At 35.8% G+C, this 21,931-nt stretch overlaps 6 protein-coding genes across 16 annotated transcripts; 5 read left to right on the top strand and 1 right to left on the bottom strand.

Moving 5' to 3' along the window:
- The first annotated feature begins 573 nt into the window (after positions 1–573).
- Positions 574–9,123, top strand: LOC100142184 (uncharacterized protein). 7 transcript variants are annotated; one of them, XM_064355657.1, is made up of 9 exons: positions 632–964; positions 2,951–3,041; positions 4,009–4,097; positions 4,236–4,433; positions 4,482–4,943; positions 4,993–5,184; positions 5,233–5,334; positions 7,221–7,433; positions 7,484–9,123. In XM_064355657.1, exons 3-9 carry the CDS (start codon positions 4,071–4,073, stop codon positions 7,589–7,591), a joined length of 1,302 nt encoding a protein of 433 aa, XP_064211727.1. In that variant the 5' UTR covers positions 632–964; positions 2,951–3,041; positions 4,009–4,070; the 3' UTR covers positions 7,592–9,123. The 7 variants fall into 7 exon arrangements, with proteins under 7 accessions (XP_008193982.1, XP_008193983.1, XP_064211727.1 ...); XM_008195762.3 differs by having other exon boundaries at positions 3,948–4,097; XM_008195760.3 differs by lacking the exon at positions 2,951–3,041 and having other exon boundaries at positions 574–964; positions 3,948–4,097.
- A 73-nt stretch (positions 9,124–9,196) lies between these two features.
- On the top strand, positions 9,197–10,347 carry LOC655493 (uncharacterized protein). The gene is made up of 5 exons (XM_961951.4): positions 9,197–9,340; positions 9,393–9,614; positions 9,663–9,752; positions 9,802–9,962; positions 10,014–10,347. The coding sequence occupies exons 1-5, from the start codon at positions 9,283–9,285 to the stop codon at positions 10,215–10,217; spliced, it is 735 nt and encodes a 244-aa protein (XP_967044.1). The 5' UTR covers positions 9,197–9,282; the 3' UTR covers positions 10,218–10,347.
- Positions 10,348–10,770: 423 nt separating this feature from the next.
- LOC100142384 (rab-like protein 3) lies at positions 10,771–11,780 on the top strand. Its single transcript, XM_001811941.4, has one exon. It carries the CDS (start codon positions 10,866–10,868, stop codon positions 11,562–11,564), a length of 699 nt encoding a protein of 232 aa, XP_001811993.1. The 5' UTR covers positions 10,771–10,865; the 3' UTR covers positions 11,565–11,780.
- LOC100142385 (N-acetylneuraminate lyase) lies at positions 11,572–13,483 on the bottom strand. Of its 2 annotated transcripts, none has more exons than XM_015980468.2 (6): positions 13,347–13,483; positions 12,808–12,866; positions 12,688–12,758; positions 12,496–12,641; positions 12,277–12,445; positions 11,572–12,231 (listed from the first exon to the last, which is right to left on the bottom strand). In XM_015980468.2, the coding sequence occupies exons 1-6, from the start codon at positions 13,347–13,349 to the stop codon at positions 11,771–11,773; spliced, it is 909 nt and encodes a 302-aa protein (XP_015835954.1). In that variant the 5' UTR covers positions 13,350–13,483; the 3' UTR covers positions 11,572–11,770. The 2 variants fall into 2 exon arrangements, with proteins under 2 accessions (XP_015835954.1, XP_001813448.1); XM_001813396.4 differs by lacking the exon at positions 13,347–13,483 and adding an exon at positions 12,927–13,064.
- On the top strand, positions 13,348–15,685 carry LOC100142592 (uncharacterized protein). The gene is made up of 10 exons (XM_008195759.3): positions 13,348–13,489; positions 13,537–13,793; positions 13,843–13,967; positions 14,015–14,078; positions 14,195–14,320; positions 14,369–14,583; positions 14,638–14,825; positions 14,883–14,994; positions 15,048–15,222; positions 15,270–15,685. The coding sequence occupies exons 1-10, from the start codon at positions 13,348–13,350 to the stop codon at positions 15,435–15,437; spliced, it is 1,572 nt and encodes a 523-aa protein (XP_008193981.1). The 3' UTR covers positions 15,438–15,685.
- Positions 15,686–16,089: 404 nt separating this feature from the next.
- On the top strand, positions 16,090–21,868 carry Wdr37 (WD repeat domain 37). Of its 4 annotated transcripts, none has more exons than XM_008195753.3 (8): positions 16,090–16,267; positions 16,326–16,585; positions 16,634–16,741; positions 16,796–16,984; positions 19,012–19,184; positions 20,602–20,827; positions 20,878–21,016; positions 21,065–21,868. In XM_008195753.3, exons 1-8 carry the CDS (start codon positions 16,254–16,256, stop codon positions 21,432–21,434), a joined length of 1,479 nt encoding a protein of 492 aa, XP_008193975.1. In that variant the 5' UTR covers positions 16,090–16,253; the 3' UTR covers positions 21,435–21,868. The 4 variants fall into 4 exon arrangements, with proteins under 4 accessions (XP_008193975.1, XP_008193980.1, XP_008193979.1 ...); XM_008195754.3 differs by having other exon boundaries at positions 16,091–16,267; positions 16,359–16,585; XM_008195758.3 differs by lacking the exon at positions 16,634–16,741 and having other exon boundaries at positions 16,389–16,585.
- The last annotated feature ends 63 nt before the right edge of the window (positions 21,869–21,931 follow it).

Genomic DNA, 21,931 nt, shown 5'->3' with positions numbered 1-21,931 from the left:
TTAGTGATTAAGATAAATAGATTAGAATCGTATTCATGCCGTCTCTAGATAGAATACTTGATAATTGTTTGTGAAAAACATAAATTTATGACTATCAGTGAAACAGCCATTAGCCTGACAACTACTGTTATGGGTTTCCAAAAATTAAATAATGAAATGTGTATTTTTTGTATCTAGTGTTCTGTGGCTTTTGTATATTAGGGTGCGAACATTAGGCGCAAGCCTGGTAAAGTTATGTAAAACACCCAGTATTTTGGTTTCGCAGGCTGTCTCACATACTTTGACTTGTAAAATGCAATCGAAAAATTGAATAAACTTTACTTTTTACGCCCCTTTAGCGGGTTTCTTCGTTAGAATTTTAATTGTTTTAATTATGCCTTGCATCGTTTTGGATAATGACTGAGTGCTTTCGTTGTGAGCTTTAGTGATTTGGGTTTAAAGGAGCGCCTTTATCTATCGCTTCCCGGTGGCGGGGGTCATTCCCGTCCCGTCTGGGGGGTAACGACCAAATAAAGGCGGCTCACCCCCGTCGAAACTTTTATGGAGCAGCGTAATCTAATAACAGGTGCAGTGCACATGCAGCGTCGCCGATCGAGCGCAAGCAGCGCTCCGATCGATATCCGGTGGTTGCAGCGTCGCCGTCGGCACCGCCACCATTCGTCTCGATCGGCGTCGCGGCGCTCCAAGGCGACTTCTTTGTGTCCATCGACCCCCAGCAGTCTCGCCGCCCGCGAAAACGGCTTGTTTTTGTTTTGGTCGTGCCGGCACCAATGGTGGGGGTCATAAACAAATCCCCGACTTCTCATTCGTCGACGGAGCGCTCCAGCCAAGGCCGCCAGTATTACCAGTCCCGCAACAGTACACCGCCAGTGCACGTTCTGTGAGTGCGCCCCAGCGAAAACGCACTTTTCGCACACTTTGCGCCCCCATTACTATGATTTATGCGGGTAGGAACAAGCTTGAGGTATGTTGGCAGAGCGTAGTTGTGTGAACGCGCCCGAAATCACGTTGTTTTTATTCACGTCCAGCCGTTTGATGTAAATCAGCTGATTGTGTAAACGTCAACTTGGGTATTTCGTTGCGATTTTTTGGCACACCGCATGAGCACGGCCGTTTTTTTGCTGGTTTACGCGGATTGTTTTTGCGTTTTTTTCTTTTTGGTGTGTTGTCTGTGGCAAATACGATTGTTTGGATTTTTTTTTCTTTGTTCACGAGTCCGATTCCTACTATTCGTCGCAAACATGTCCGCCGTTTAATGACATCTCTCCAATTCTGCGTCTTAAATTTTTCACGGACTTGTTCAATGTTCCGCGTTTTTATTATTCACACATTTAACGAATTATTTTTGTTTGTGGTCGTTACCACTGAAAGACTGCACATTTTTGCCAAATCAGACTGGTCTTCGTCACTCTTCATGAATGTTTTATTTTTGGCTCAATTCTATTTTGCTTCGGGAAGAATAACAAATAGAATCGATAACAATTCGTAATTTGAGCCACTCACTCATTCGAAAAGTACTATTTTCTCGCTCCTTTGCTTAATAACGAGAAATTCTGTAATTGTTTGCTTTGAAATGTGCTTTTTCTGGTACAAATATAACTAGAAATATAATGATTTAATTTTAAAACCAGTTGCTTTATAATGAGAAGGATACGCATTGTTAATTCCTAACAATTCATTTCTTACATATAAATTATACAGCAGTTTCTTGAACAGTCATAAGATGTGAAAAATTAAAAATTCTTTGTAGTTGGATGATTTCTCGGTTAATACTGTTCTTATGAAAGGATAAATGAATAATAAATTAAGAAGCAAGAGTGTTTCAAAGATATCGAGAATTAGTTTTAGATACCCCTCAGTTTTACTATTTGACATGCTTTGTATGATCGTCTAAAATCTGATTTAGTTTCGTTATTTAATACTTGAAATATAACACTAAAACGTTTCAATGACACATTTTTTAAATTTCACAACCACGTATCTTATGGACTATTGACTTAGAATACATTTTGCTTCCAAAAAGTTAGGGACAGCTTTTGCATTAAATATTTTCAAAAATTAATTAAATTAAAAAAAGTTGCTTTGCCATGCACAAGTGTCCCAAAAAATTTTTTCCTAGCAAAAAAACACCTTTATGAAATAATGAATGAAAATTATTAGAATAATATAGAAAATTCAACTATCAGATCAGGAACTAACTACGATTTTCAACGTGAAAAACAGACTGGGAGGTTGATAATTTTTTCATAAACTAGTTTTGCATTTAATTTTTGCGCTAAAACCTCCGTCAGAAGCATAGACACTCAACATTAAATAACGTGACAATAAAAGTTCATTTGCATTGTTGTGTATTTTTTTCTTGTTAAATTATGTTGAGATTTGTTGAAATGATATTTTTGTATGTGTGAATGAAAAGTTCTCTAAGAATTTTTTGCGTTTAAACAAATGACTGTTCTAGTAAACCAACAACACTGGACAGGTGTTAGCATGTAAAGTAAAAGTGTAAAAGTGAATATATTTTTATCAATGAAAGTACGAATAATTTCAGTGCGAAATTAGAACATTTAAATTAGCTCATACTGCGTTTAGAAAATTATTAGGGTTATTCTAGGCGTCATGTTTATTGTATAAAAATTCCAGGAAAAGTGATTCGTATACGTCCGAAAAGGTTTACTTAGTCGTATTCTTGGTACTCGTTTCCGGTCGATAAATTAAAGGCTCGATTAAACATGTACATTTCACTACACACTCATGTATTTGAAAACAATAAGCTGAATTTGTTTTGTTATTTTATATTCCGCGGCACAGTCAGATCAATTTGTAATAGAAAACCTCCACCTTACAAAGAAATAACGAGTTAGGAATGCAATTTAGCACTTTTACGACCATCTGGAACCATTACATATTCACTAGTTGCCACCTTATCAAAATTAACGCTAAATTATTTCAGGTCACTTGACTAACTTTGGACGTAGTTTTTCGTCCACAAATTTAACAACAGCCTAATATTGTTGAGTGGTGAATTTGTGGCGAATTGAAAGGTTTGTGAATTTTATACTAGACTGTCTTTTTCATTTACACAATTCAACACAAGACATTGGTGTGTAGCTGCGTTCTCGGATGACTTGCGAATGTGTGGTGTGTGTTTCTATCACTTTATTTCATCTGGAAATATTTTCAGATCCAGGTAAATTACGATAATTATACGAGTTCTTGCATCAGGACTTCACCGCTTGTCATTCTTCCAAACAACGCGATATAAGTTCTGTCAAAGTACTAACAAAGTTTTATAAAATTATAGGTGTTGTCAGTCTTGTAACATAAAACTTTATCCGTCCGATGCAGAGTATAAAATCAATACCTGTCGGCTGCAGCGTTATTATATTAAAAAACAACTAGTTAGAAAGAATTTAATTTCCAATTACCAGAAAAATTCGGGAAATGGCGAGTTTCGCTGAAACATTTATTACCCGGAGTGAGTCAAGTTTTTGCAGCTGTTGGAAACCGGAAGAGTTAATTAGAGAAATGATTTACAATTATTTGAGAACGATAAACTAGAATTCTGGGTTTGAGGTGATAACGTATCTAAAACAATCAAAAGGGTGTTGCATGAGCAAATACCGAATTTCGAAATTTTGCTCTCAGTTCTGTGTGCACTTTATTTTATTGATGTAATGATGTAATTGCGTTTTTTAATAAATGATTTAATAATAATCACAGTACAGGCAAGTGCTGTTTTTTCTTCCACCCACTATTTTCCCCTTTTTCATTTTTACTAACAATTCGCACGGTTAGTGACTGGGAAAGGTATAGCCACCTCATTTTTATTTAATCCTCGTTATCGCCACATTTAGTAGCGTCACAAACATCAGAAACGTATTTATTTCGTAAGCCATTTATTTGTCGATTTTTTTAAGTTTTTTGAATGTCTTTATTTTGCATGTTAGTCTGCTCGCACATCACCTCTGGAAGGGAATAATGAACTAAGTGCAACTGTTTCTAATCTAGCACGCCGTTGGTGGCGAAGTAAAAAACATTCTAAAGGCTCTAGTAAAGAAACCAATTCACTAATGGCTGTAGATACGATGAAACAACAGGTTTGTAACTATTGCATGCCCAAATGTTTTGTTTTGTAATTTCAAATATTTGAATTGTTCACATACTAGTTAGTGTTAGATTTTTATGATCAGTTCGGCTAAAGCGAGTTACTGAAGTCGAAACTCTGGTCCTTTTAGTTAACTAAAGTGTTGTCTGATGACGAAGCCCTCATTAACAAGAAATTGCCAAAGGAGCTCCTGCTTCGGATTTTCTCCTACATAGACGTAGTGTCGTTGTGTCGGTGTGCCCAAGTGTCTAAAGCATGGAATGTCCTGGCTTTAGACGGCTCAAACTGGCAAAGAATCGACTTGTTTGACTTTCAGAAAGACGTAGAGGTAAAAAATTGTTTTTCCGAGCGATTGAATGCAGTGGCTCGATTTCAGGGCCCTATTATCGAAAATATATCTCGAAGATGTGGCGGGTTTCTGCGCCAATTGTCACTGCGTGGCTGCCAGTCTATCGCAGACGGCTCCATGAAAACCCTAGCTCAACTGTGCCCAAACGTGGAAGATTTAAATCTCAACGGTTGTAAAAAACTGACTGATGCCTCCTGCACGGCTTTTTCTAAACACTGTTCTAAACTTCAGAAACTTAACTTAGACGGTTGTTCGGCAATCACCGACAATTCCCTGAAAGCGTTGAGTGACGGTTGTCCGAATTTGACTCACATCAACATTAGCTGGTCGAACAACGTTACAGAAAACGGCGTGGAGGCGCTAGCGCGAGGGTGCCGAAAACTCAAAAGCTTTATCAGTAAAGGGTGTAAACAGATTACTTCTCGAGCTGTTATTTGTCTAGCTAGGTTCTGCGATCAATTAGAAGTTGTTAATTTGCTTGGTTGTTGTGTAAGTTTGCATTTCGTGGCGAAGTCGTAACGACTTGGGTCGGTTTCAGCACATAACCGACGAGGCTGTGCAGGCTTTGGCTGAAAAGTGTCCAAAGTTGCACTATCTGTGTCTTTCAGGATGTTCGGCATTGACGGACGCTTCGCTCATAGCGTTGGCTCAAAAATGTACGCTTTTGTCAACGCTTGAAGTCGCTGGATGCTCGCAGTTCACTGATGCCGGTTTTCAAGCACTTGCCAGAGTAAGTTTTTGGATTAGGTGGAGTGTTGATAACTTAAAGTGGCTTCAGAGCTGCCGTTACCTCGAGAAAATGGACTTGGACGAATGTGTTTTGATAACGGATAATACCCTGATACACTTAGCCATGGGTTGCCCACGGATTGAATATTTGGTAAGTTTTTTCAGCTGAATTTTAGCGTCACCTCGGCGCCAAAATTGGATTTTTTTTAAGAAAAAATGACTTGCTTTTGCAGAGTTTTTATAATTTTATTACATAAAAATTGAGAAATAACAAGGTTATTTACTATTTTAAACAAAAAATTGTAGACTAAAATTGTTTTTAAGAGGATTGCAACCCCATTGTTAAAAGAAAAATTGTTACCTTCACAGTTTTTGCATCTATAATTGATTATTAATTGTCGCATTAAATTTTCGAAAAATAATAAATTCATTAACGATAATAAAGTGTTTGGCTGGAAAATGTATCTAAACGATCGAAAAAGGCAATAATAACAATCTTTGACCCAGTTCGATTAGTTTTTATCATATTTTTGACGAATTATACAATGTAATTTGGGTTTCTGGCTGAACCGAACTATTAAAACGCTCTAAATATTGAAAATTTTGACTTGAAAATGCATACAAATAGTGCAGAAGATTGTTATTATTTTTTGCCCTAACTCTGCTATTTTTGAATAATTTTTGACGAAATACCGCGAAATACTGAGGTGTTTGACTGAAAAATGTGTCTAAATGATAGAAAAAAAACTTAATTTTCCATTTAATTCGTTAATTGTTTCGCTTATTTTTGACGAAATTTTGCATAATGATTGGGTTTTTAGTTGATCAGAACTGCTAAAACGCTTTATATATTTTTTTATTTAAAATTTCCTCAAAACCTGTAATATTTAAGCCGAGATTTAAGCACTCAAGAAAGGAAAAAACAGCAGTATTTCGACCTAATTAGGCAGTTTTTTTAAACAATTTTTGACGAAATACTAAGAAATATTTAAGTTTCTGGCTGAAAATCGTGCCAAAACGAACAAAAAAGGCATAATTTGAAGCCAAATTCTGTATAATTCTTTCGTTTAATTTTGACGAGATTTTCAATGACTTTTCTGACTGAACAGCATTAGTAGAACGATCTAAGAGATGCAATTTTTTATTTAATTTTTTCTACCATATGAATAAAATCTTGCGAAAGCTTGAGATTTTAGGGTAAAAACATATTCCAAAAAGCATAATTAGGCGATTTTTGACGCAATTTTGTGAAATAATAAAGTGTTTGAATATAATTTTTCGTCTATTTCGATATTTTTTTTCGCTTTTTTGAAGAAATTTTAAAATAATTAGTTTTCTGATTGAACAAAAGCACTAAGCTCTAAATACACAGTTTTTAGGTTGAACACGGCGTATTTAAGCAGTGAAGATGGCACCACTAAAAAACGTTCGGAAAAGGCAATCATAACATAATATTTGATGTCATTCGTTTTTTTCTATTTTCTTTTGACGAAATTTTGTTAAATAAATATTAAGTAACGTAGATGTATCTCCTAATTTTGTGTTCTCTTGTTCTATTTGAGTAAGATCTTGTAAAAAGACAGTCTTTAGATGAATAACGAATTTAAGCGCTCGAATAAGTTGACAGAAACAATTTTATTTTTGGCGTTATTCAGTGATTTTTTGAACAATGTTCAATGAAATATTAGAAAACATTAAGATCGGAAAAGACAACAGCGTCATTTTCAATCCAATTGAATATTTTTTTCACTCATTATTGAAGATAATAAAACAACAAAGAATAGCCTAATCTAGTGGTTTTTTAGACACCTTCTAGTTAATTTGGTGATTATAAGGGAGGAAATAAATAAATGAATAAAATAAACTTCAGTAACAATGAAAAAGGCTTGCCGATTTTTTTATTTTCACCAACTTTTAAAATTTTTAATTTTTTGTGGTGGACGATACTCATTAAAGTCACATCTTTAAATCGCAATCTTTATTTGTTTGATAAGAACAATTTATTACAAAAAAAAATGGTTTGTTTAAAATTTGCAGACTCTCTCTCACTGCGAGCTGATCACGGACGAGGGCATAAGACACTTGTCGATGTCCCCGTGCGCCGCAGAAAACCTCACCGTTTTAGAATTAGACAATTGCCCACTGGTTACCGACGCTTCCCTCGAACACTTAATATCATGCCATAATTTACAACGAGTCGAACTTTATGATTGTCAGCTCATCACACGGGTTGGAATTAGACGATTAAGAGTAAGTTTGTGACAGTTAAAAAAACGGTTTGTCATTGGGTTCATTTTTAGAACCATTTACCCAATATTAAAGTCCACGCTTACTTTGCACCAGTTACGCCCCCACCTTCGGCCGGAGGATCCCGTCAAAGGTATTGTAGGTGCTGTGTAATTCTATGAGAAAATGATCCCCTTGGCTCCAATGATATGCCACCGTCATAATGCTATGTGTTCAGCACGCTTCACGTGACACTACAATAATACGTATTACGCTACTAGGGATCTTACAAAACGATTGCGCTTTTTCAACACACTTTCAGCATTCGTTTCTTAATATCGAATCGTTAACGTGAAATTCGTGACAATCGAGCTTTAAAATGTGATTCGAGTTCCAAAACAAGCGACTGATTTGATATTTGGAAACTGACTTAGCTAGTTCTGTTTGCAAAATTCACTCATGCAAATTAATCGTTTCTGTTTTTGCGCAGTTGTTGAGTGAGACTTCAGCCATCGCGTTAAAAATGTTCAAAAACTTTGTTAAGTAGTGATTTTGTATGAAAAGTACTTACTTGTTGGAAATTGTGTAAATGTGCTCAAATAAGTTTTTGTGACATTTTTCAACCTAGTTATTGGATAGTGCATTTGATATGTATTGGGGCCATAAGGGGAAATTCGATTCAAAATGTAATCTCTCAATATCTCACGGTTACTCTTATTTGAAAGTTAAGTTATTGTTAGACTTATTTTAATTTTATTTATGCATAATGTTGGGTGCTATTAGTGTAAACTTTTGTTACGTGTTGTTACTGCGGGGTTGTGCTGCTTCCAGATTATCTATGCAATTTCAAACGTTGAACAGTCTTTAACTAGAGCATGACAGCGCATCTCAGCACCGAGATTACTACACTAGCCATTGTTTGTTACTGTTATCAGAAAGTTGCGTGATATTTATTTAATATCGATTTTAGTGATAATTCTTTTACTTCGTTGATTGGATATTATAGACGAAATATTTACAAAATGTATAGTCAACAGCATTTCTAAATGAAAGTATAACATGTAGACTTTTAGTGATTTTAATGTTTGAACAATATCCAAACTTAACAAGTATATTAACCCTATAACTGATGGATTTTGGGCAGTAATATTTCGGTACGAAAACATTTGTACCCAAGTATTACGTTTTCTTCTTATATCAATATCAGACCAACGATTCTGTAATTATCTACGTCTTACACCCGTTATTACTTTGCAGTCTTTATTGGTCGCCTCAAATTGCCTGTGATAAAGAAATTAAATCCCGATTGTTATTTTTATTTATTGGAAAGTTACTTATGATTTAACAAATTCTTTCGGACCGTTGATTTTATTTTTGCGTATTGTCACCATCAGTTACGAAATATGTTTGAGTTGAGAGAATATTTCAATGATTTTGTTTGGGACAATTGATAGAGAATGTTTACCACCATATTTTTGTATTTAACTATTTATAGGTGTTATATGTTGTGTTATACACAAAATATAGTATGTATATTATGTCACTTACCTATGATATAACTTAGTTTTAAGAAAAAAAGTAATATGTAGGTTTTTATTAGCCCTGGCGGCATTTAAGTATAGGAATATTTATTTTACAAAAGACTGAGCACGAGCTATTAGAAATTTTTATTAATTGTACTGTATGTGCATTTTTAATAAACACTTATGTATTATTTCCACTTTTTTATTAAAAAAAACTTAAGTTTTAATTACCCTTCATACAATTTTTCTTTTTATACAGATTTCTCAGGAATCATACAAGGTCATTGACATTTTGACACTGACAGCACCGGTAAAGTTTTATTTATTTTATCACTCGTGAATAATTAAAAATGGTTAAAAGGCTCTTATCAGCATTAGAGTACCCACAGTGTGATGTGAACGTTAACGGTGATCACGTTGTCTCGATAATTTTAATTTAACTTCAAATACTGATTTTTAGACGAAGCAACATTCAGAAAAATTGTGGCATGGTTGGAATTAAATAAAATTAATAAAGCTGATTCTAACGTGGCAAATGGTCTTAAAAACGTAACGTCAAATGATTGGCCTAACCATTTTCAAAAGTACAAGGAAGCTCTAGGTGTACCCAATTTACAGAGCCATCAAGAACAACTCCAGTGGCTTTTAGGTTATGCTGTGCAAATCGAGACTCATAATAATAGTAATATTGGTCGTAGCCACAAAACACGAAAATAATTTTTTGTTTTAGGGGAAGTATACATTAAACATGCAGTTGAGAACTTAAAGGCAACTAATGTTCCAACTGTTGTCACTGAAAATCCCCTTGATAAATTAGATTGTACGTAAACAAGTCGATTTTTTCGGTAAATAATTTTAGTAAATTTCAGTCCACAGTAAAGAATTTGCAGAAGGTATTACAAAATTGGCACAACTATTAAATATAACGCCCCATCCTGACCCGCTTGTGACCTTAAAAGCAGTTGCAAAGCTTGTAACTACAAGACTGTCGCCACAAGCTCAAGCCAATCCAAGCGAAGTCATAATAAAGGTAATTTGTGCGTAGTTATCAAGCCTCAAAAATCTAAATGTGTTTTTAAAGGGCACACCTTTTCCTTTTCAAGAAGCTGACTTGGGGTTTGATTTGAATGATCCTGTTTTAAATCAAGCGGCAAAAGTATTAAGAATTTTATACATCCATGATCTAAGAGATTTGCAAACGAAAGCCAATGAACTAATTGTGGCCGTTCAAAACATCACAGCTAATCCTAAAACTGACACAAAGCTGGGAAAAGTCGGAAAATGAAGTGTTTATTTCAGTTCTAATATTTATTGATTCTGTTCCTTATAATCACGAAACGGCGATTTATCAAATATTTCTCCAACTCCTAACGCTACACAACCTGCAATTACACTAATAAATGTCTAGTGAAGCACTTTTTGTGTTAATTACCTAGTCCTAAAGAAGTTAACGAGTATTTGTACTTTTGTGTTGGTTGTTTGCCATGGTAGATGAGGTAACCACCAATTGCAGTTAAACAACAAATTGACGTGATTTTACAAGCTAAACAACTCTCCTCTTGCTTGTTCCCCATAATTTGAAATGTATGTATAACCTACAAATTACTTGTCAAAAAGCCGGAGCCGGCTCTTTAAATTGGAACTTAAGTTACACTTTTACAGTTGACCAATTACGTTATAATTGCAATTAAATTACAATTTGTCATGAATACAACATAAAACAATGTGTTGTGACTCTTAGTCAATTATTTGCATTGTTTTTAATTTGTAAATTGACTTGACGGTGCCAATTTACAAATTTACCTTCATTATTTGAAATAAGCGACTGGAAATTTACGGTCACGCACACCAGTTGTGTGTCAAGTTGACATTGACAACGCAGATAACCTCAAATATTTCCCAGTTGTAAAGTGTAATTGTGTGATAAAAAATAATGACGGCAATAGACCGGGTGCGTATTATGGTGTTGGGCGACTCCGGCGTTGGCAAAACCTCCTTCGTCCACCTTGTCGCACACAACGAGCCCATAAGGTCCCCCAGTTGGACGGTCGGGTGTTCAGTGGAAGTGAAGCTCCACGAGTACAAGGAAGGGACAAAGGACCAGAAAACCTACTTTATTGAATTCTGGGATGTGGGCGGAAGCAATAATCACAGAAACACAAGACCTGTATTTTACAACCCTTGCCACGGGGTGATTCTAGTTCATGATTTAACAAACCGAAAGTCCGAATTGAATCTCCACAAATGGTTGCAAGAATTGATAAACCATGACGTTAATCAAACATCGCTAACTTCAATCAGTAGCATGGATGAATACGACCCAGAGAATTTCTTTGGTAATACTCCAATGCCCATTCTTGTCATTGGGACGAAGCTTGATCAGATTGATGAGAGGAAATCTACGACAGGTACTTTTGCCAGCCAGTTTGGGGCCGATGAAATCATCCTGGACACGCGACAGGCGCGATATCTCGCAGCTGGTTCCTCAAATGCTGTTAAATTGTCACGGTTTTATGACAAAGTCATTGAAATGCGCTACCAGTCCCAGAATCGCTCGTTTAACGAACGATTTGGAAGCAATAGCGTGTCACCAGTATTGCCATCAAAGTTTTATTCGCCCCATCAAGACTAAAGACTGCTTTTTATCCATATTTATATATTTTATTTGTAACACTTTTTAATAAAATATCGGGGTCCTAAACAAAAACATGGTCAAGAGTGCTGTGAGAATTTCAAGTGATTAGATAATAGATTTCTGTAACAATGAATGATGGACACAAGTGTTATTAAAATTTTCAAAGCACTCTTGACGCGTTTTTATTGAGACCCCCTTTACAATTAACAATAATTGATTGTTTTCATTGTGGCCCCCATTTCCTTCACTTGTTCTGGGGTGATATTGGTCAATGGTTCTCGTGCTTTGCCCACTTTAATGGGTGTAAATAGGTCCATGGCGACTTTCATGGTGGGCACCCAAGGCCCATGCTTGGTAACGACGGAGCAAACTTTAGTTAAAAGTTGTTGCGTCTCTCTTGCGCTATTTAGTTTCGATTGTTTGACCGCGTCCAGGATTTTCACTCCCAATTGGGGAAACATATTTAGACTTGTTGCAATTGCGGAGTCAAAACCCAAAGTGAAAGCCCCTGCCATTAACTGATCAGCCCCTAAAAACACCGCGTATTTGCCCCCATTGGCTTCAACGGCAGCCACACCCTCGTCTAAGGCGGTCGAAGTGAATTTAATTCCGTGGAAAGTCGGGATTTTACCGACGGAATCGTTCAAAAATTGTCCCATATGGACTGGAATAATGACTTATTTTTTTTTAATTACAATTAACGACTCACTATTGACGTTGGTATAACTCGGTATGTGGTAATACAAAAGGGGGGTGTTCGGAGCGGCAGCCCCCACAGTTTTCAAGTACCTGATCAAATCAGCTGAATTTGCGGGTTTGTTGTAAAGGTCGGGTAAGCAAAGGAGGGAATGCACTCCAATTGATTCGGCATGTTTTGCCTAAAATATTGCGTAAAGTGGCAAGAAATTACTTCGGATTTTTTAAGTACAAGTTCCAGAACATCAGGCAAGGGTGCTCCGCCCACTTGTACCATCAAATGCTGGTTTGTTTTTTTCACTGCTTTGACCCATTCTTCAGCCACTTGCTTTCTTTCTCGTACGTTCAAAGACATCCCCTCGCCGCTTGTCCCATTTACTACATTTTTCTATTTTGTAATCAGAATTAAAAAATATATCTTTACCTAAAACACCCATAATTTTTGAATCAGCAAGAAATTTTGCATAATCTTGAATAACACTTAAATCCACTGTCCTAAGAAAAAAATGTTTAGCAAAATCACAATTGGAGGAAAATTTCGTACCAGTCATTTTTAAAAGCAGTGAGAGTTGGTGCCATAAGGCCCCTAAATGTAAAATTAACCTGAAAATGAAAAAAAAAAAACAAGTATTTTCTGTATGTATTTTGTTGAAAATTATTTACCATGTTTAACAGAGATAAGCACGGAGGCACAACACAAATATAACACAGAAAAGATGTTTTAAGTTTTTATTATCTTGTCTTTCACATAATAAAGCTGATAAACAGCAATTATTTACATAACTTTATTTTTAAATGAACTTGGAAGATAACATTCAGAATCAGAAATCTGGATTTAATGCTGCAAATAATAACGAAAAATTGTGGAAAAATACCAGTGTTTCTTATTACATCATTTTCAAAGATATTTGTACAAAGAGCACAGATTACAGAGGCTTTTTATAATTTTTTAAATTTCTTCACCGACATTCCTTATCTTAGGTTAATGTGCTGTCACTTTTGACAAGTAAACACAAATTTAGGTTAGGAACCCCTTCCACGTATGTCAGTTTATTGTAAGAAAAAATCAAAATAAAGCAATACCATGGTTCTGCGACGCTCGAAGGGTTACCAAGACATTGACGGTAGCACAAGTTCGGCCCCAAACCCCCGAGCAGAATTGCCCACTGCCGAAAATGGGCTTCCTCAAGATATTGAAATGGCTTCAGTCTCTGTTGTCCCTGATGGTAACAGAAAACCGTCTGACTGAAATTCGCTAAATACTCACTCACAGATACGTACACCGTGACTCAGGCCGTCAATGCGTTGGGTTTTGGATGGTTTCAAGTGAAACTCTCCTTATGGACTGGCTTGTGTTGGATGGCTGATAGCATGGAAATGACAATATTATCAATCCTCTCACCTGCACTCCACTGCGACTGGCACATTTCTAGGTACCAGCAGGCCCTAACCACAACCGTCGTGTTCTTAGGAATGATGTTATCGTCTACTTTTTGGGGCAACTTGAGCGACAGATACGGACGCAAACATGTAGACAAGTAAGACTGTCACGTTTGTGTGTTCATGCTTGCACTTTTAGGCCCTAACGTTGTGTGCGGTTTTGTTGTTTTATTACGGTTTGTTGAGTTCTATTGCACCTAGTTTTATGTGGATCTTGCTGTTGAGAGGTCTTGTGGGCTTTGCGATCGGTTGTACGCCTCAATCGTGAGTACTTTGTCGTTTTGGGTTGTGTTCGCATTTTTTGTTTTTAGTGTTACGCTTTATGCCGAGTTTTTACCCACAAAACAGAGGGCAAAGTGTGTTGTTTTGCTTGATGTAAGTTTGCTGGTAATCGGCCTAGGAGTTGGAAATTAAGTTGGCAGGTGTATACATTGCCAACTTAATTTTTTAACTTGGCATAGGCTTACTGGTTTGTTTAATTTTTGTTGCAGTGTTTTTGGGCACTGGGTGCATGTTTTGAGGTTGCGCTCGCGTTAGTTGTTATGCCCACGTTAGGTTGGCAGTGGCTGTTGGCTCTCTCAACCGGGCCTTTGTTGGCTTTTGCTTTAGTTTGCCCTGTAAGTAGTCAAAAAATTGAGTAACTTTTTATTCTTAATTTGTGATAGTGGCTGCCTGAGTCCGCAAGGTTTCACGTAGCGAGTGGCCAAACTGATAAAGCTTTGGAAACTTTAGAAAAAATTGCTAAAGATAACGGTAAACCAATGCTGCTTGGGCGGTTAGTGGTGGATGATGCCACCACTTCATCGCCACACAGAGGGCGCTTTAGAGACTTGCTAGTGCCTTCTTTAAGGAGGACATCACTTCTCTTGTGGTTTATATGGTATTTTTTCTACCACAGGAAAGAAAAGAGTTCCATATGTAATTATTTTTTTAGGATGGCTTGCGCTTTTTGTTATTATGGTTTAGTTCTTATGACGACGGAACTTTTTGAAACTTCCAGTATTTTATGTTCTGATATTCCACTGCCTTCGCAGACTCTTGATACGTGCGCAGCTGACTGTAAACAATTACAAACCACTGATTATATGGATTTATTGTGGACTACATTGGCTGAATTTCCGGGTAAAAAATTAATTCCCCACCAAACATTTTTTCCAATCGTAAGGTCATAACTTTCAGGCATTTTTATCACAATTTTTACTATTGAAAGATTCGGACGTAAAAAAACCATGGCTGTACAGTTCGTAGCTTACGCAATTTGTTGTTGTTTCCTTATGGTGTGTTCAGAAAGGTACCTATTTATTTAGTTTTGTTTCAACTCATTTAAATGATTGTTGTTTTCAGGCGTGTTTTTTTAACTGTGATGTTATTTCTAGCCCGCGGTATTATCGCGGGAGTTTTTCAGGCTGCCTATGTCTACACTCCTGAAGTGTACCCAACTTCTTTACGTGCTGTTGGAGTTGGTTCTTGTAGCGCTATGGCTAGGTTAGGCGCCATGGTAACACCATATGTGGCTCAGGTATTCGTACTAATTTTGTAATAATTGTGTTATAATTTTTTATTTAGGTTTTGTTGAAAAGTTCAATTTCTTTTGCCACAAGTGTTTACACGGTGGCTGCAATTTTGGCTTCTATAGCCTGTCTGGTCCTACCTTTCGAAACTACTGGTAAAGAATTGACCGAGAACGTACAACAGCATGCTAATGCTAATGTGAGAACAAATAATACAAATTAGAGTTAGTTGCAAGACTGTTCAGTATTACACTGTGGTATTTAAACTAATGATATTAAACCAAAGTACTTAATGCTTATGCACTTTACCATTTACTTACCAATTTTGTTGACGAATATTGATATTTATTTATTAATTTATTTATTTGTGTTAATATTTAATTTATTGTAGTTGTAAGTAGCATCATGGTGCTGGTTATTTTGTAATTTTTGCTTATACATAAAGAATAATATACGTATACAAACCATTAATTGTAGTTTAAATTAAAATCTTATTTAAACCATTGGTACAGTACTGCCAACTAGTGCCTTTAAAACAACTTTACACGGTTACCAACTTGACACTTTGTGGCCATCTAAGGGAGCAGGTTAATGTTATATTATTATAATAAACTGTAGGATCTCAGAAATGTTATAAACTCCTAAAGCACAGTCCTAAGTGTATTTGTTGGTATCCGGAGGTAGGCAAACCCATTAACGTACTGGCATTCAATTGTAATGCATAGTGTATTCCGCATTTAAAGTCTTTTTTATAAGTCATATCACTAATTAAGTAGTCAGTCATGTACTGACGATCATTATTTAAATATTTAATTTTCTCTGTGAGGTTTTATTTTGAATAAATGTAATGGCCGATAATGTGGGGATCTGTAGCTCCCTGACAGCTGCGTTTGTCATTAAAATGTCAGAAACGTCAAAGTCTACCCAATTTATCAAAAACATGTTGAATTTGTTTTTAAAAGAAGTCTTTCCATTTTAACGTAATCGCAGACCTTGAGTAGGGTGTAGTGGTGTAATTGGATGTGACATTGGGTGTTAAATGAGCTTCCAAAGGTAATTAAGCGGAATAACAATCAGTGTATTTATTGATTGTACACCGTCGTTTCGTAAGTTTTGAACAATTTAAGTATTCTCGCGCGTCTAGGATGTCAGTCAATCAAAACATTTCGAACAGTAAGGTTCAATCAAAAGCAAAAAGAGGCTCTATGAATCGGCCACAAAGTGGTATCATCGATGGGGACATCTTTTACGGCTTCCGGTCAGACATAGAAAATGACTGCCCCCTTGCCCCAGCCTACAAGACGAAGCTGTTCAATTTGTTCAGGCTCATCGAGAAAGAGTTCGATATTTTGTACCAGGAAAACCAGTCATGTGAGTAACATCCACACAGAGATTTGGCTTTAACTGGCACGCTTCTAGTACAAGATAAAATCGAAGTTTTAAATGAAAAAATCGAACGGGACACGTTCGATAAGCCCGACTGTGTCGATTTCGAAAACAACATTTCTAAAGTTTTGTCAAAAAAATGTAAGACTTGTTTGTTTTAATTCACACAAAGGGCACTTTCCCGTGAATTTGCAGTGAGTTCGTCCTCCCAAAAGTCAAAAACCGCCCACAAACTGAAGGCTCAAACTAGCAAAATCGTGTCCAGTTTTAAAGCACCGCAGTACAATTGTGGCTTGGTGAAGAGCTACATTGGACACAAGGACGGGGTTTGGGAGGTTTCTGTGGCCAGGCCAGGTGTTCCCGTCATTGGCACGGCTTCTGCAGGTAGGGACGAATTTTTTGAATGCAGGTCAATGACGCACAACCTTGACCCTTTAAATCAATTTGCAATAAAACGGCCGCAACATGTGCCACTTCATATTGATTTGATAATTATTAAGGCTGGCATGCTATCAATCAATACATTATTATACTTATGTAATTATAAACATGAACAACTGGACATGCTAGCCACTGGAGAATAAATTAAAGGTCAGGGTCAAGCGAATCTCTGAATAAATTATAAGGAGCATCAAGGGAGCACTTGCCACAAATGCACGCTTATTAGTGATTAATTGAACGGAAATTATTTATATTGTACCATTTCCAAGGTTGGGCAGGTTTAAATTACTGTTTTTCACGAATAAAAAAGAAAAATATTAAGCAATGACTTTGAAATTAAGTTGGCAATATCGAAATTGAAGGACAGGGGACTATAAAAGTGTGACGTTTGGATTTGATTGTTATCATTGCCAACTTAATTTCAAAGTCAGAGGTCACTTGATTGGAAATTTTATTTTTTGAATAATGATTCTCCGGAGAATTTCGATTCAGATTGAACTATTTATTTACCCAACTTGAAAAACAAGTTTGTTTTTATAAGTAGACATCACCATTTATACAAATGTCTCTGGTAAAACTTGTAATGTTGTAAACATTATTTTAAGTGAGTTCGATTTTTTTCTTATTATTAATAATTTCGATAAATTTTACGTATTTATGACAAGTTCGGTAATTAAATAACTCGTGCTTGGATGAAATATTGGGGAAATTGAAAGTGCTATGTTGTATTATTTAATAAAAAATATACAATTATTACGACACGCGAATGAAATATTTTAATTAAAATTTTTGTTGATTGCAATGTGTTATATCACATGAATATATTTTTTTGTGAAAGGTGGGAAGAATATTTTATTGCTTTAAATTGCGACCAAGCTATTTGTTATTTTCGATTTCGAATCAAATGAGTAATGGAAGTGATTTAGATTTGTTTTATATTCTTATATTATGTTTAACTTCGATAAACTTTGCAAGACAAGTTTGATAATGAAATAAGTCGTGTTTGTATCACTTATTTAAAGTTTTGTTGATATTTTTTAATAAAAATATACACATGTTATGATTGTATCACATTTATATAATTTCTCAATCTCTAAAAAAGAATGAATTCAGTTCTATTCTTGTTTTGAAATTTGAAAACAGGATAATTTTCTATAAACTTGTCTTTGTGACACATTTTTTAAAATTCGGCTCTTTTAGTCCTTTAATGTCTTGTAAAGTACACACTAGCTATTCTCTTGTTGTTATTTTAAGCCGGGTCAACATAAATAAAACCATAAAATATTCAAATAACTTCCATTTATAAAATTTGTTTAGAAAAACCGAGTCACTAATAAGTTTTACGAGCATAAACAAACTGGGACGAAAATGTGTTAACAAATTGTTTTCGTACGTTCAGTCGAGTTTTAATGCATTTTTGTGTGACTCAAAATTTTCGGTATTTCTATTTTTGTTAATTTATTTATATATTTGGGAGAGGAATTTCACCGCTTGTGGATTTTGGACACGTTATTTAAATTGTTTACAAATACGTAGCTCTCGTATCTGCAACTACTAAATTATGCATTTGTATCGATTGTAGTCTATGAATTTTTAATAAATCGAACTGCGGAATCGGAATAAATATTCTTGACGTGTCATTTCCGAAACAATTAAACTAATAAGCATTTCTTATGTTGGCTGGCAAGGTTGCCACAAAATAGAATTTCTCAGCGTTAATTGCACATCACATAATACGAAATTGTGGTGAAAATTTCGGTAATTATAATTAGGTAATCACCAGTTGCTCCACTCCAAAGTGAAAGAATTTTAGAATTGCGAATATTTCGCTGCAAATTTAAAGCCATTAAAGATGCATTATGCCAGCCTTGGAACAATAATTTTTGCTTTCAACTGGTAAAATATACAATTACGTAAACAATCAACCACACAGCTATAATTATTGCGATCCTAGAAATGATTTGTTGTAGATCACAGTGCGTGCATTTGGAGTATTGAAACCACTCGTTGTCTGCTCCAGTACCAAGGCCACACCGGATCCGTTAATTCAATTAGGTTTCACCCCGCCAAAGATCTGGTCTTGACCGGAAGTGGCGATTGCAGCGCTCATATCTGGCAAGCGGCGCTAAACTGGGATTTACCGGTAATTTAAACAAATTCGTACCGAGCAATAAATGCGTATTTTTGCATCGCGGTTCACCTTGAAACACAGTGCTACTCATTGTCAGTTTTATTTTTATTTTTTGTAATCTGACAAATATTTAGGTCTGTAATTTACTAATTTAAACTTTTTTCTGCACCAAAAAAATTGTAATACGGCGCTTTGAGCGTTATACCCTCTCACCCTTTACTCGTAAATTCAAGCAATTCACTAGTTAGTAGTTGGAAAAAATACAGAAGTTTCCAGCTTCGCATTCTTAATAGGCTAAGAAAAACTGACTACAAATATGAGTAAAAATTATTTAATATTAAAAAAATATTTTCTCGTATATTTTTCAAAACGCTATGAAGAAAAATGTTACCAAGAAAGTTGCAGAATTAAATTTTCTTTAACAAGTTTTCGAGACCATATCTCTATCCTCATTCTTTAGGCTTCAAGGACGTTTAAAGGCGCTTTAGTAATGGTTTTATTTCGTTTGATCGCTGGTCAAGTATCGGAAAATTAATTTGTACTTAAACCTTTGGAGTTAGAAATATGGTGTCACCAACTTTTTTAAATTAAATTGATTCTCTACAACTTTGTTCCTTAAACTTCTACTGTGTATCCAGCGTTTTAATAAAGATGGGACTGCGCAATTTGTGATAGTATTTTTTATTGTTTTCGATAAAGTCTTTGTACTACTCAGTTTTAATTTAAAACTCTTACTTTTCCAGTGCAATTCTTGCAGATGAAACTAAAATATCCTCTGCTTCAATAATTTCTATTAAGTTCTTAGCTGTTTAAAACTATTTTCAAATATTTCTTTACTTCCAAAACAGAACTTTAAATTATCAGTTATTTATTAAAATTATATTTTTTAATATTACTGACTTTAACAAACTTGTCTGACTGTAAAATAAAATATTTTTTTTTATTTAATATTATGCATTTTTTGTAATCTTTGAAGTTAAAGTATTTGAAATAAACCTTTATCCAGCTGCTTGTAAGTGGAATTTTTGTTATATTTTGAAAATGCAGAGAATATTTTTTATTTTTTACTATTGAGAATTTAATGCTCTATCTGCCTATATTTTTTGTCTGCTTTGTGCTAATCGTTATTTAAATACCGCATTTTTTAAAATTTGTTGCTCTAAAAACAGCTGCGTTCTCTGGCGACAATAACGGAACTATCGAGAACGGGGACGTTTTATCGTCGTTTCGTATCCTAACTTAAAATAATCCAAGCAATAAATGCGTATTTTTGCAGTTTACCTTGAAATAATAAAAATAATCGCTGCCACTCATTGTCAGACTTATTTTCATTCTTTTGTAATCCGACAAAACATTTAGGTCTGTAGTTTGTTAGTGCAACCTAATATTTACATTACATTGGAAAAAATCCAAGTAATTTTATTTAAAGAAGGGGCACTCGTCCGAGGAAGAATTGGAAGGCGAGGATCTCGATGACAAAATCGACTCAAAAATCTCCACCCTTCGGACACCCTTCCGAGAATTATTGGGGCACAGTGGGGCTGTCTCGGCCGCCGAGTGGATCGTGGGGGCCGACCAAGTCATCACAGCTTCATGGGACAGATCTGCGATTTTGCACGATGTGGAGACGGGGTCTCTCTTAACCACCCTTTCAGGTTTTGAAACAATTAAAAAAAAGTACTTGTTCTACTGGAACACTTTTAAGGCCACGACCAGGAGCTGACCCACACTTCGACCCACCCCAGTCAGAGGCTGGCCGTGACTTCGTCACGGGACGCAACATTCAGGTTGTGGGACTTTAGGGAGAGCTTGCACTCGGTGTCGGTGTTCCAGGGACACACCGAGTAATTTTTCCGTGGTTTTTTGTGTTTTTCCTGCAGTTTGGCTTTCAGGAGCGTGACTTCCGCCGTTTTCACGCGGGAGGATAAAGTGGTTTCGGGGTCGGACGACCGGAGTGTGAAAGTCTGGGATTTGAAAAATATGAGATACCCTGTGGCCACGATTCGAGTAGATTCGGCCGTTAACAGGCTGAGCGTTTCAGCAAACGGAATAATCGCAATTCCGCACGATAATAGGCACGTTAGGTTGTTCGACTTGCATGGGCAGAGGCTGGCAAGACTGCCGCGGTCGAGCAGGCAGGGGCATAACAGGATGGTGGCGAGCGCAGCTTGGATCGACGACGTCGGAGGTGTGAACTTGTTCACCTCTGGGTTCGACAGGCGGGTGCTGGGCTGGAGCGTTGTTTCGTTGAAGGATCAGTAAAAAGATAACTTTCCTTGTATATGTGATAAGTATTTATTATTTTGAATATGAATATTTTTTTAGAATTTTTTTCTGATTATGTGAAAGACAAAGTATCGTAGTTGAATAAAGACAAATGTTGTTGATATTAGATCTTGTTTGGAGGATTTTCATTGTATTTCCAGTGGGAATTTTCAATTTATCGAATTCTTTCGTGGAGTCGGCTCAAAATGTCCTAACAATCACGTTACGCTCATCAAGTTATTAGGCACTAAAGGTTCTAGTCACTGGCAAATATTTTATCCACTTCTTTGTCGAGTTTTCATCCAAAATATGTCAATTTATTGTTACGAATGGTGATAAACTTACCCTTAGTTTACACTCTCTTTAATGTATCATTGTTGTATCTTTTGATTGTTGTATTAGTTGACTCAGTAATAAAGCGATAAAATATACCTACATGTTGTTTTATTTAATTAGCTACAAGACCTTGGCATCCGAAAAAATTGCTCAAAGTT

Source organism: Tribolium castaneum, chromosome 3 (assembly GCF_031307605.1).
Source record: "Tribolium castaneum strain GA2 chromosome 3, icTriCast1.1, whole genome shotgun sequence".
NCBI lineage: Eukaryota > Metazoa > Arthropoda > Insecta > Coleoptera > Tenebrionidae > Tribolium > Tribolium castaneum.
Note: the sequence above shows the minus strand (reverse complement) of the source record. Positions and strands in the feature narration are given on the sequence as shown.